At 50.1% G+C, this 12,528-nt stretch overlaps 1 protein-coding gene across 5 annotated transcripts in view; it reads right to left on the minus strand.

Moving 5' to 3' along the window:
* Positions 1-5,911: 5,911 nt before the first annotated feature.
* Positions 5,912-12,528, minus strand: part of Zmynd12 (zinc finger MYND-type containing 12) — a 28,359-nt gene continuing 21,742 nt past the window's right edge. For 4 of the 5 annotated variants that reach the window (XM_050161350.1, XM_050161353.1, XM_050161354.1 and 1 more), the window contains exons 5-8: positions 12,048-12,170; positions 10,299-10,410; positions 8,545-8,690; positions 5,912-6,216 (exon numbers count right to left, since the gene is read on the minus strand). In XM_050161350.1, coding sequence (XP_050017307.1) covers positions 6,094-6,216; positions 8,545-8,690; positions 10,299-10,410; positions 12,048-12,170 — 504 coding nt within the window. In that variant the 3' untranslated portion in view covers positions 5,912-6,093. The remainder of the gene's footprint in view (positions 6,217-8,544; positions 8,691-10,298; positions 10,411-12,047; positions 12,171-12,528) is intronic. The other variant, XM_050161351.1, reaches the window with a different exon arrangement.

Below are 12,528 nucleotides of genomic sequence, written 5' to 3' on the forward strand. Positions count from 1 at the left end.
TGTGCTGCTAAGATAAAACATCATGACCAAAGCAGCTTACAGAGGTAAGAGTTTATGTGGTTCCAGCGGGGCCGTCACAGCAGGGCAGCGTGACAGCAAGCACCAGCTTGGTGGCAGGAACAGATGAGAAATCTTGAACTGCAAACAGGAAATGGAGAGATTGTACCAAAATGAAACCTCAAGACCACCCCCAGTGACACACTTCCTCCAACAAGGCCACACTGCCCAAGCCTCCCCCAAAGAGCCACCAACAGGGGACAAGTGTACTAATGCCGAGACTTATGGAGGAACAACTCATTCAAAACACCACAGAAAGTTTTTCCCTAAGGGAGCATCCTGAAGACAGACTGTTCTAACCCTTTCCTCCAACAAAGCCAGTGACTGTTGCAAATCTGTGAACCATGGCACCTCCTCTCCTAAGGTGCACGCAGCTCAGTCTGAACTCCCTTCTTCTGAGCTTTCCCATTTCCTCCTAAAGATGCTTTTCCTGTGCCGGCAACACTTAGGGCCACCACAAAACTAGCTTTCCATCCCCATTCGGTAACCTCTGTAACCTCTGAGACTCCAGTGTAACATTAGAAAGGCACACCAGAGAGCCAGGTTGGAGACGAGTGTGTTCCCCATCTTGTGGAAGTGGATCCGAGTTCCAGAAGCCAGGAACACAAGGCTAGACCTAGCATACTGCCACAGGCGAGTCTTCCTCCACCTGGCTAGCGCTGTCTGCCATCCCACCCTCTACCCTTTCCGTTCAGAAGAGCTGGTCAAGCACCGTGATGTCAGTGAGCCACCTGCCCGGGCCTCAGCACTCAGGTGGGTGTGTGGGTGGGCCCTTCACAGACCAGTGGAGAGGGTTTGCTTCACTTGGAAATGGGATGGGGGGGGGGGAGGAGTTCAGGCCAAGCTGACAGAGGGCCTCCTGTGTCCCACCTTGACTCATGTTTCTCACTGCTGAAGTCCTGGAGATCAAGCATCAGGCTCAGCTGAGGGGGAATCCTGTAACACACGCTCCAGTTGCAGACAACAATGTCGGAAGTCCCCGCCCCTTCTGTTTGCATCACCTCTACAATCAGACACACAGTAGAGATTCTTCCCCATGAAGCTCAATGTCAGTGGGCAGCTACCCCTTGAGAACCAGGTGGGTCTAGTAACTGAGCCCCTGAATTTCTGTGGGTTCTAACGGACTCGTGTTTTGGCAGCACCTGCTGGCCCCAAGCCCCTGCTACCTCTTTCTAAACACTGGTGTTGTCCCCACACCGTATCCATTAAGGCAAAAAAGTTTCATTCCCCGCTCTGCTTCTACAAACAGCAACAATTTGTGGACTGCATGTGCGTGCGTGTGTGTGTGGGGGGGGTGTGTGTGAGAGGGCAGCAGAGACTGCAGCAGCACAGGTGTGACCACACAGAACATCCTTCTCACAGACGGCAGGGGAATCTCCAGGACCCTTCTTCCACGTGGTATTTGTGTCTGCTTCCTGGAACAAGTTAGTGCTCCTGAATGCAGCCATTCTTTCTCTTACTTTGAGCCCAGTCACCGGTTCACCTTAAACTGGTGGCTTTAAAAGGCATTGTCTTCAACATAGCTCCCTCCCCCAGGGGAACCTAAATGCCATCTCTCAAGGCGACACACCTCATTCTCCCTGCACTGACTAGGTTAACGTCATAGCAACCATTCGCACTCCTCGCTCTTGGGTACGCCCGCCGGTGGAAGAGCCAGTGGAAGGGGACTAAAGTCAGTGGTGCCAGTTTGGGTCGGATCTGGTTCAAAACCTTGTGTGACACTAGACACAGCCACCACATCTTACTAAATCTGTCAGCTGTAAATATGATGAATAAACACAGCCTTGAATGTGAAAGAAACATTTTTCACGGGCTTGGCTTTCTTTGGGTGCCTTGCTCTCATTTCCCCCACTGAGCAGTCAGAAGCTGTGCCTTCTCGGGATTGTGGCTGGGTGCCAAGGGATAAAAGCAGGCAGACAGCAGCTTACAGCTGGAAGGAAGGGAGGCGGGGGGGGGGGGGGGGGGGGGGGGGGGGGGGGGGGGGGGGGGGGAATGAGGGGCGGCTGCAGGAGCAGACAGTGGTACAGGCTTAATGTCTGGAAGGCTCCATCCATCCTTGAGATTGTACGGCACAGCCGTGCAAGCCATGGGGAATGTATATGACTTAGAACAATTCTGGCAGAAAGGCTGTCTGGGACATGGGGTGGCTGGGAGCTGCCAGGAAGCCTGACCTTGCATGATTTAGCACCTGGTTTTCTTGGCTCTTCTGTCTCAGATCTGCTGGCTTTGCATCACATGGACAGAGGAGGTGCTAGGGAGTTGCATTAAACCTGTCAAACAGGGTGAGGGGAGCGTGGAAGGGGGGAGGGGGCTGTGCAGAGAGAAAGCTGATGGCACCATCTGGACTTGGAGGGGATGACAGCCCTGAAGTCAGATGGAAGCAGCCAGTAGAGCAAGCTAAAATGCTGCTGTTTGGGGCTGGTCCTCAGGGGGACTCCCGGATTCTCCTGTATAGGAGTGCTGATATAAAGGGAGAACAAGGGACCCTGGGTGACTGGAGAACTGATAAGATATTATGTGTGTGGTGTGGGGGGGGGGTCTATTGAGGGGGAGGTCAAGATTAGATAGGTGCCTAGTGTGTTTTAGTTTTACCTGGAGGTCCCCAGAGAGCAGTAATGGCTAGCCTGGCTCACAAGAATGGATTGCTTATTATTCAAGAGTCTTGAGAGAATGTTGCTAAACACAGTCACCAGTTATGGCCAAAATGTGTAACAATATGATTAAAGAATATTTCAGGGAGCTGGAGAGATGGCTCAGTGGTTAAGAGCACTGGCTGTTCTTCCAGAGGACCTGGGTTCAATTCCCAGCACCCACATGGCAGCTCACACCTGTCTGTAACTCCAGTTCCAGGGGAATCTGACACCCTCACACAGACATACATGCAGGCAAAATACCAATGCACATAAAAGAAAAATTTAAAAAAATAAAGTTAAAAAAATGTTTCAAACAGGAGCTGCTGTGAGTCAGTTGGTAATTAAAGTACCCACATGGCATACCTGAGTTCAGTCCCCAGCACTGTGTAAACCATACAGTTCACACCTGTAATCCCAGCACTCAGGAAGCAGAGGAGAGGATCAGAAGTTCCAGGTATCCTGGGCTACATTCAAGGCTAGGCTACATGAAAACCCTGCCTCGAGACAACAAACCCTCAAAACTCTCAAACTTAAACCCCGTACTCATAGGCAGAGGCTGGTGGATCTGTGGGTTCAGGGCTAGCCTGGTCTACATAGCAAGTGCCAGGCCATGCAGGAATATACAGCGAGACCCCGTCTAAAAAATAAAGCAAACAAATGGTGGGGTGGCCTCAAAACCTCACAACTGTTTCGCTGTTCCTTACATTCCTGATGTTATTTGTATTCGTGCACTGGAAATATGACACACAATGGTATGCAACTGGGCATTTCTTCTCAGCCACTGGCAGCCTGGAATACAGCATGGAGGAGGCATCTACACCACAGAGATGGGCAAACACCACAGCACCAAGAGGGCCGGCACGCCAGTGCCACGGGGTGACAGAGGAAAGAAAATACATACAAGCACAGGAGCGTCTCAGTTGCAGGGAGGTAGCGTGTGTGGAGGTTTTCCTGGAAGCCAGTGGCAACACCTGAGTGGTTGACGTGAAGTCAGGCAGACCACCTGCCAACACTGCTTTCTGCAGTCTGCCTACCTTCTGTGATTTTCACACGCGGGGGAAAAAAAGAATCTGCTTCCATTGCCTGGGCAGTGTGCCTTGGCAGTGTTGACGGGGTTCGATAGGTAGGTCTCCCCTGTGGGAAACACTTCGGCTAAGTTCCCTTGGGGAAGAGTCCACTGCGGGGGTTTCCCTTGCAGAACTGGCAAGCCGGAAAGCCTGCTGTAAGGAAAGAACAGATGTTCTTTGCGAGAGGGTTTCACAGCACCAACAAAGTTAACTCTCCCAATAGAGGAGAAATCGGTGTGAGATGATCTGCGCTTCTTGGCTTTGTTAAGATTATGACTGCGGACCAGAATGGCGCCTTCGCCTTTGTGCTCCGCGGCTTTTGGACGGCCTTTTAAGTAAGTCACATGCTGACTCTTCTTTTTATTATTTTCATATCATAAAATGAGGGGGGATGCTTCAGAGAGGCTTCATCCTATTCACCCGTGCACCAGCTGCATTCTGAAAAACCGTAATTTTCCTTTCAAACGCAGAGTGTTGTTTGAATTGTAACAGCTCCCTGCTGTCAAGATGATGGGGGGAGGGCACTGTTGCAGGTGGTGTGAGCTTGTCAGGGCGGCTTGCCACGCTCTCCTGCTCTGACGAGTGAATTACAATTTAAACCACGTGGGAGACTTAAAAGCTGTTTAAAATAACAGTGTGGTGCGGCCAGGGGTCCTCAGGGATCGAGAGTCTCTAGGCTAACCCAAAGAACTGGGACAGGTCAGTGGGGGCCATCAGGGCTGCTCTTGCCTAACAAGACTTCCTGGAAGGAGCCGTGAGAGAATGTTGAAGGTGACGGGCCTGAGGTTCCTGGACTAAGGCTGCTCCCGGGAGAGGGAGAGGTGAGAGTCAGGGCCAGCATCAGCCTTGCAGTCAAAACGGATTTGTAGTAAGACTCCAAGTTATTATATCTTCCCGTCATCCTTCCCTTCAAACGCTGTGAATGTGACCGGGTGGAAGCTTCACCCCGGCCCCTGGCATCCATATAGCCAAAGAGGCTGAAATGTTTGGGTGGAAGCCACACCCCAAGCCTCCTCCATTGGTGTTGCCTCAGTCCAGACTCCGCCCCCGAGAAAACCTGCCAAACGATGACCCCTCCCCAGAGATGACCAAGACCACTCCCACAGGGTATTTAAACTGCCCCCCCCCAACAAACACATGGGTTTTCCGGTCTTCCTTTCCTGTCTTCTTACTGGGGTCGGGGTCTGGGGGGGGGGGGCTGGGGGCTGGAAAGCCAACCGGGAGCATTTATATCCATTAAACCTGGGCTTTTTCTAATTCAGTTTGATTCAGTCTGATTTGGATTGTGTCAGCAGAGAGGCTTATCTGGGTGTAGAAACTTTTCAATGATCTTTCTTTTTTAAATAATTTTTTAGGAAAATATTTATTGCCAGGCAGTGGTGGCACATGCCTTTAATTCCAGCACTCAGGAAGCAAAGGCAGTTGGATCTCTGTGAGTTTGAGGCCAGCCTGGTCTATAAGAGCTAGTTCCAGGACAGCCAGGCCTGTCTCGAAAAACAAATGAAACAAAAAAAAAAAAAAAAAAAAAAAAAAAAAAAAAACCAAACAAACAAACAAACAAAAATAAACAAAAAAGTAAAGAAAGAAAAGGAAAAGATTTATTGTTTTCATTTCTGTGTATACATGTATGTGGGCAACTGACTGCCATATGGGTGCAGTGCCCAAAGAAGCCAGAAGAGGAATCCCCTGGAATTACAAGTGGCTGCGATGCCAATTCGCTTTGGGATGCGGTCTTTGGTACAAAGGTGCTGAGCCGAGCAGTGTGGACCTGTTCCTTCCTTGATGCTCTCTCTGTTCTGGTAACACCACTGGGTGGAGGTGGGGGTGGCCCTTGCTGTTCTCCCCACTAAGCCTGCCTCAGCCTCCCAGTGCCGCTCTTCACTCCTTGCTCTGACCATGGATGTGTAGAGACGGTTGGACTAGCCAGGCCCGGGTCTTTGCTGCAGCTCTTCCGTTAGGTGTTCCACAGTGTCAGTGTGCGCGCAGGAGGTGGGGGGATAGGGAGGATGGAGGTGGATGAGAAGGTGAGGTCAGGCAAACCTACCAGGCTCTACTTCAAAGTCTTCAGCCCTTGGGTGTCACCACCCACTGTGTATCCAGTCCTCAGCTGTAACTACACGTCACCCAAAGCCGCAGATTAGCCAAGGGCAAGGCCATGATAAACAACAGCTTTATTGACTGCTGTGCCCAAAGCTCTACACATCACTTGCTAATAGGATCACAGTCCCTCAGGAAGTCCCAGCGGAGGAGTGGAAGCAGACCAGAGGACCTCTGAGCATCTCTGAAGAGTGCAGCAGTCAGTCCTCAGCCCCCAGGGCACCACCAGCACCTCCTCCCTAGGTGATGGGCTGCTCCTCCTCGGTGGAGATGATATCCAGTAACTCTTGAATAACCTTTTGCTCCTGCACGCTAAGATGCTCTTCGGCTAGACTGAGGGCTCTCGAGGCATATTCCTTGGCCTGAAACAGAATTTCCATGGTAAGCTGAGGTGGTGCCAGGAAAGAAACTGAATTTGTGTAGCCTGGTGGTGGCGGCGGCGGCGCACGCCTTTAATCCCAGCACTCGAGAGGCAGAGGCAGGCGGATCTCTGTGAGTTCGAGACCAGCCTGGTCTACAAAAGCTAGTTCCAGGACAGGCTCCAAAGCCACAGAGAAACCCTGTCTCGGAAAAAAAAAAAAAAAAAAAAAGAAAAAGAAACTGAATTTGTGGTTAGTTCAGCAGAAACTGGGCCGGAACTGGCCACCTTCTCTTGCTAGCCACTGAGCTCCACGGAAAGTTCTGATCCAGGTACATCTCCTCAGCAAGGACTAGATCTTGTAGACCAGGCTGGCCTTGAACTCACAGAGATCCACCTGTCTCTGCCTCTCAATGCTAGCATTAAAGGAGTGTGGCACCACCGCCCGACTAAACAGGCTTTTTCATAGCCCAGGCTGGTCTCAAACTTAACTGTGTAGCCGAGAATGAGCTTCAACTTCTGATCCTACTGTCTCTATCTCCTGCGTGCTGAGATTTCATGTGTGTACCACCTCGTCCATACTTTATGACAGAATCTTAAGCAGTAATGTATGTCAAAGAACCAAAGAAAGCAGGAAAGAGGTATCAGAAGTATTGGTGTTGGTAGTGGATATCCTGGTTAGGTCCCCTCCCCCTTTTAAGACAGGATTTCTCTGTGTAACCCTGGCTGACCTGGAACTCACTCTGTAGACCAGGCTGGGCTCAAACTCAGAGATTTGCCTGGCTCTGCCTCCAGAGTGCTGGGATTAAAGGCGTCCACCACCACTGCTGCCTAGCTGTCCTGGTTAGTTTTTTCTCGTAGATTTAGACACAACCTAGGGAATCTGGGGAGGGAGAAGCTCATTTGAAGAATTGCCATGATCAGGCTGACTTGTGGCCACGTCTATGAGAAACTATCTTGAGTGGCAATAGGTGTGGAGGCCCAGCCCACTATGGGCAGCACCATCCCTGAGCCGGTGGGCCTGGGTTATATAGGAACATGAGCCAGTAAGCATCATTCCTCCATGGCTTCTGCTTCTGTTCTTACTGACTTCCCTCAGTGACGGGCTGTGACCTGGAAGTGGAAGTCAAAGTAAACCCTCTCCTCCCCTCAGGTTGGCTTTGGTCATGGTGTTCACCACAGCGAGGAAGCGAATGGGGAAGTGGGACTTGGCAGCTGGAGACAGGGAAGAAAGACATGAAGGGGATGAGCTGCTGATCTCGGCATACAGACAGGGCCCTTTCTGTCTAAGCACCTTCAGGAGCCCTAACATCCCTAGCACGCTTTGGAATAATGACTTCCCCCTAAGATGGACCCTGACCTATAGAAAAGAGGTTTTAGACTATGACAATTTAGAAATTCTCTGGAAATATTTCCCATTCTCTATTTCTCCCAGGATTTCTCAGAATTTCAGGATTAGCGCCCCTCTCCTGTACCCAGTGCCCCGAGCTTCAGTGTTATTCTCTTCTGATTGGACCGAGCTCCTCCAGACCCTTCCAAGGCACCAGGCCCTGTCCTTAGCAGGTGTGGAGGGAAGGGAGGGAGGAAGGAGGATGGAGGAGCAGCGCAGAACCCCACACTGCCCACTGCACGTCTGCTCTGTTTCTCTTACAGCAGGCTTTACTGTCTGAGACGATACTACACTTTCCCATGCCTGTCTGATTATGGTAGCTTCCCTTTCTCCAGAAGTCCCAGGTTCTACAGAGACGTAACTTGTTTGGTTGTTTGCTACTGTCTCCCCATTCTTGGCAGAAAGCCTTTTAAGTGGTAGATGCTCCATAAATATTTGAATAGATGAATCGGTCAATAGCCCGAAATAGACTGCTTACTGTCTGTAAGGCATTGGGAAGATAATCAAGCCTTTCCGTGCCTCAGTCTCCTTATCTATAAAGAAGGGGTGAGGATTAAACATGACAGTCATGTGATGGGCTTCAACCAGTATCTGGCATCCTTTTTAACAGCTGCAAGGCAGTTCCTGTCTGCCTAGATCCCCACAGCAACAGGGAGCTAGGACACAGCAGCCACTTCCGTCTCCACCAGCATCTTCAGAACCTTCCTGGATGCAGCAGGTTTTCAGGCACTACCCCCCCCCCAACCCCACTCAGTCCCTCCACACAGCCCTGGGAACCCCCCCCCCAAGAAGAAATCCAGAGTCCATTACACAACCAGACTGGCAATGTTATAGAGTGAAGGCTTGCCCAGGGGTAGCAGGCAGGACATCGTTGACCTGAACCGCTAGATGCTTTTTTTTTTTGCTATCTCCCCATTTAGACAGCTTTTCTGGGGAGCTTACCTTTGAACACTCCAACATCAGAAAGTAAAGCATGCTCAGGGTCTTTAGAACAAAGACGGTTTTTTGGGGTGCTTTGTCAGAGGTAGATTCTCTAATGCTCAGAATTGAAGTTAGGGTCTGAATGGCTTCTGCCTCCTGGGCTTCATCTGCATTGGAAGAGAAGGAGAGGAACACAGACCTTGGAGGCTGCTGGGGGCTGGCAGTGGAGTTAAGAGCTGGCTGCATGCGACACACACCCCTGTCCTTGCCCTAGACACTCGGCTGCGGCCTCCTCACGGGTCCCAGCTGCACAGTGGGACTGCCAGAAGTCAGGGGAGGAGAACAGCTTGCTACAGTTCTCCAGCTCTCTAGCAGGCCAGTATTGGAGTGACCACAGCCCCCGAAGCTGCTAAGGATTCTATTTCAGAGGCTGAAGTCTCTTGTAGTCCTAATACAGGGAATCTGTCAGGCCAGATTCCTTGAGACCCATTCAGCCACCACTGAGCTGCAGCAGCCGAGTTCCTCCCACAAAGGTCAAAGGCAGCTGGTCTGTTCCCCACTGAGTCTGTTTATTTCCCTGAGCTTGTTTTCTTTGTTTGATTGAAATAGTAGTCAACTTGCTCTGTAGCCCAGGCTGGCCTTGAGCTTCTATCCCCCCCCCCCCTCCACCTCTAAGTGCTGAGATTATGGATACGTTCTTCACAGAGGTTTTTGTTCCTGTATTGGTCACCATTTGTTGTGCAGTTATGATGGGCCTGCACTTAAGAGCACATATTTAAGTGACAGGCTTAAAGAAAAAGGCACAAAGGACATATGCATGATGCTAAGCGTGGCTGCCCATGCATGGCTATGTTCCTACTACAACATGAACCACTTTCCTGATGAGAAAACTGGATAACGTTACTACATTTCTAAACCTCATCTTAAAAATCTTCCTTCGAAGTCAGCCTTCAGTGCCTCCCACCTCTCTTCACTCCTCATTCTGGGACTTCTCACAGAATTTGTGCTCAGAATGTCCTTTGCTGCTGCAGGTGGGCCCAGTATCACCTGTACTGGGGGTGACTTTCAAGTGGAAACCAGATTCCTCATCTCTACCATCTCAGAGGACATGGCCCACTACAGTGCTACCCAATAAGCAGCCCATGGCAGGCATGAGGATGGAGATAGATCAAGTCTAGCCCTACTACCAAGGACCTCACCACCCTGTAAAGGAGGAGGACAGGGTGTTAGGAGTAACCAACAAAGCACCTTCATTCTGCAGAGAGCGTCCCTGGGCTTGTGTACCATGGAAGCACAACAAATAAGAAACAGATGCAAGGGGGCTCGAGAGATGGCTCAGTGGTTAAGAGCACTGACTGCTCTTCCAGAGGACCCAGGTTCAACTCCCAGCACCCACGTGGCAGCTCACAACTGTCTGTAACTCCAGTTGCAGGGGACCTGACAGCCATGGGAAAACACCAATGTATATAAAATGAAAATAAATAAATTAAAAAAGAAAGAAAGAAAGATGCAAGGTAGAAACCAACATGGTCTAATGGGGTCCCCTTCTCCCTAAGTCTGCCCTTATCAACCTCCTGAGGATTGTGTATGATGGCAGGGATCTGAATTCTTCCTGACATTGGTACAAGCTCCTTGAGCCCGTTGTTCTCCATGTTTCTCTCCATCTGCAAAATGGAGAAGGTGCCAGCGATGGGCTCTGTTGGGACACAGAGGCAAGACCTGAGTGTTAGGGAGGAAAAGTCATCGCTCCACTGGTTAAGAGACCTGTCACTTACCTAGACCGGTGTCATTCACTAACTGCTTGCCCAGTAAGTCTGCTTGTTGGGAACGGGCCTGTAAGAGGACTTGATAGTGATTATTCAAATAGGCATACCAGATCTCCAAGACCTGTAGGAAAAGCAGGGCGATCAGACCAGCAGGGCAGAGTCAGCCACAGCCAGCCAGTTGGGAAGCTGCTGTTCAAGGTCAAGTTTCCTGAGTCTAGAAGCCCTCACTCTCAAGTGCGCATGAGCAGAAGGAGACCTAGGAGTCCAGACAGGCCTAGTACAAGTGCATAAGACGTAAGACAAGGGCTGGGCAGGCTCATCAGGGGCCCTGCCAGAGTCTCAGGTCGACGGCTTCTGTTAAGAAGCACATAGTTACTACTCCCATTTACATGTGAATAAACTCAGGCTTAGAAAAGTTACCAACACGCTTAACTTTTGGAAAGAGCTCACAAATGGTAGAGCCCAGCTCCATACCCAAGTCTGACTGACTCCAAAGTTCACTGGTGTTCAGCTACGCCAAAACGCCGGTTTTCTTTTCCAAGAGAGAGTTTGTCTGTGTATGGCCCTGGCTGTCCTGGAACTTGCTCTGTAGACCTAGCCTTGAACTCAGAGACCTAACTGCCTCTGCCTCCTGAGTGCGCTGGGGTTACAAGGTGTGTGCCACCACTGCCCAACCCAAAACACCTTTTTCTAAGAAATGGTTCTAAAATAGAAATTCACAGTATGATAGCCTCTACCATAGTTGCTCCTAAGTGAGGGATTACTGGATGACTAACTGGCGTGTTTGGATATTGGAAAGTTTTTACACAGAAAGAGTAAAAACTTTTGGCAGGAGAGACAGCTCGGTGGACAAAGTGCTGCTACGTAAGCATGAGGGCCTGAGTTCAGATCCCGGCACCCACTGAAAACAGAACATGCATAAGGTGGCGGTGGGCATGCTTTGGTGCCGCAACACACATGCGGAGGCCAGAGGACAACTTTTAGGAGCTGGTACTCTCCTTCCATCATGTGGGTCCTGGACTAAACTCAGCGTCAGGACTGCTGGCATCATCCTTTACCCACTGAGTTAGTCACCCAAAGGATTTTTAAAACATTTTCTTGTTCTTTGGCCCTGTGAGAGGACATTGCAGCAATAACTATCCCTTAAAAAGTTCTTCCTTGGGCTGGAGAGATGGCTCAGTTGGTAAGAGCATTGCCTGTTCTTCCAAAGGTCCTGAGTTCAATTCCCGGCAACCACATGGTGGCTCACAACCATCTGTAATGAGATCTGGTGCCCTCTTCTGGCCTGCAGACATACACACAGACAGAATATTGTATAAATAAATAAATATTTAAAAAAAAAAAAGTTCTTCCTTCAGCCAGGCCATGGTGGCACACACATTTAATCCCAGAATTTGGGAAGTAGAGGCAGGTGGATCTCTGTGAGTAGTTACCAGGACAGTCAAAGCTACACAGAGAAACCCTGTCTTGAAAAAATAAAGTAAAATAAAGTTCTTCCTTCTCTGTTGTATACCTCCATATGACTGCCTCGCTGGCTGTGTGACAAGGGTGTGGCAAAGCCTGTCATAAGCTCTGATTCTCCATGAGTTACTCTACAGATGCTAAGGATTGGCCCATCTTAGCCAAGTATCCTGAAGATTAGGCTGTGTAAGCTGATGCAAGTCAGTCCATCTCTGAGAATTTCAGCAAAGGCCTGACTCTCCTTATAAGATGCCAGGCCTAAGTGTCAGTGCTAAGTTCCTCCACTCCCCAGCTCACCTTTGTGTACAGTGTGTCTGCCAGCTCCATTTTCTTAAGACCATGGAAGACATTGGCCAGGTGGAAGTAGCCTCCTGAGGTCCTGATGTCTTCTGTTCCGAATGCACAACTGGCAAAATAAATCTATTGCAAGAGGAAGAGAGAGGGTGCTTGAGTTCCCCCTGGAAACCAAGTGAACGATGAAGAAAAAGACCTCTACTACAGCCCACTGTGAAAATGGACTAGGGACCGGAGAAGACGTTTCTCCAAAGGATACATGAATGCCTACTAAGCATGTGGCAAATGCTAAACACTATCATTCGAGAGATGCTAAAGTCACAGCGTCTCATCTCTCTTCACAGCCCGAACAATGGCTGCCTTCAGAAGGAGAAAAGGGCAACCCTGGTGAGGGAAGAAAAGCCCCAGACACGGCCGAAAGGCATGAGGAATGGTGCAGCCTCTGGGCAGCGGCCAGGCAGATCTTCAAAGGGCTAACCATGGA

The sequence above is a fragment of the Alexandromys fortis genome, unplaced genomic scaffold (assembly GCF_014885135.2).
Source record: "Alexandromys fortis isolate MF-2015 unplaced genomic scaffold, M_Fortis_MF-2015_v1.1 scaffold_122, whole genome shotgun sequence".
Taxonomy (NCBI): domain Eukaryota; kingdom Metazoa; phylum Chordata; class Mammalia; order Rodentia; family Cricetidae; genus Alexandromys; species Alexandromys fortis.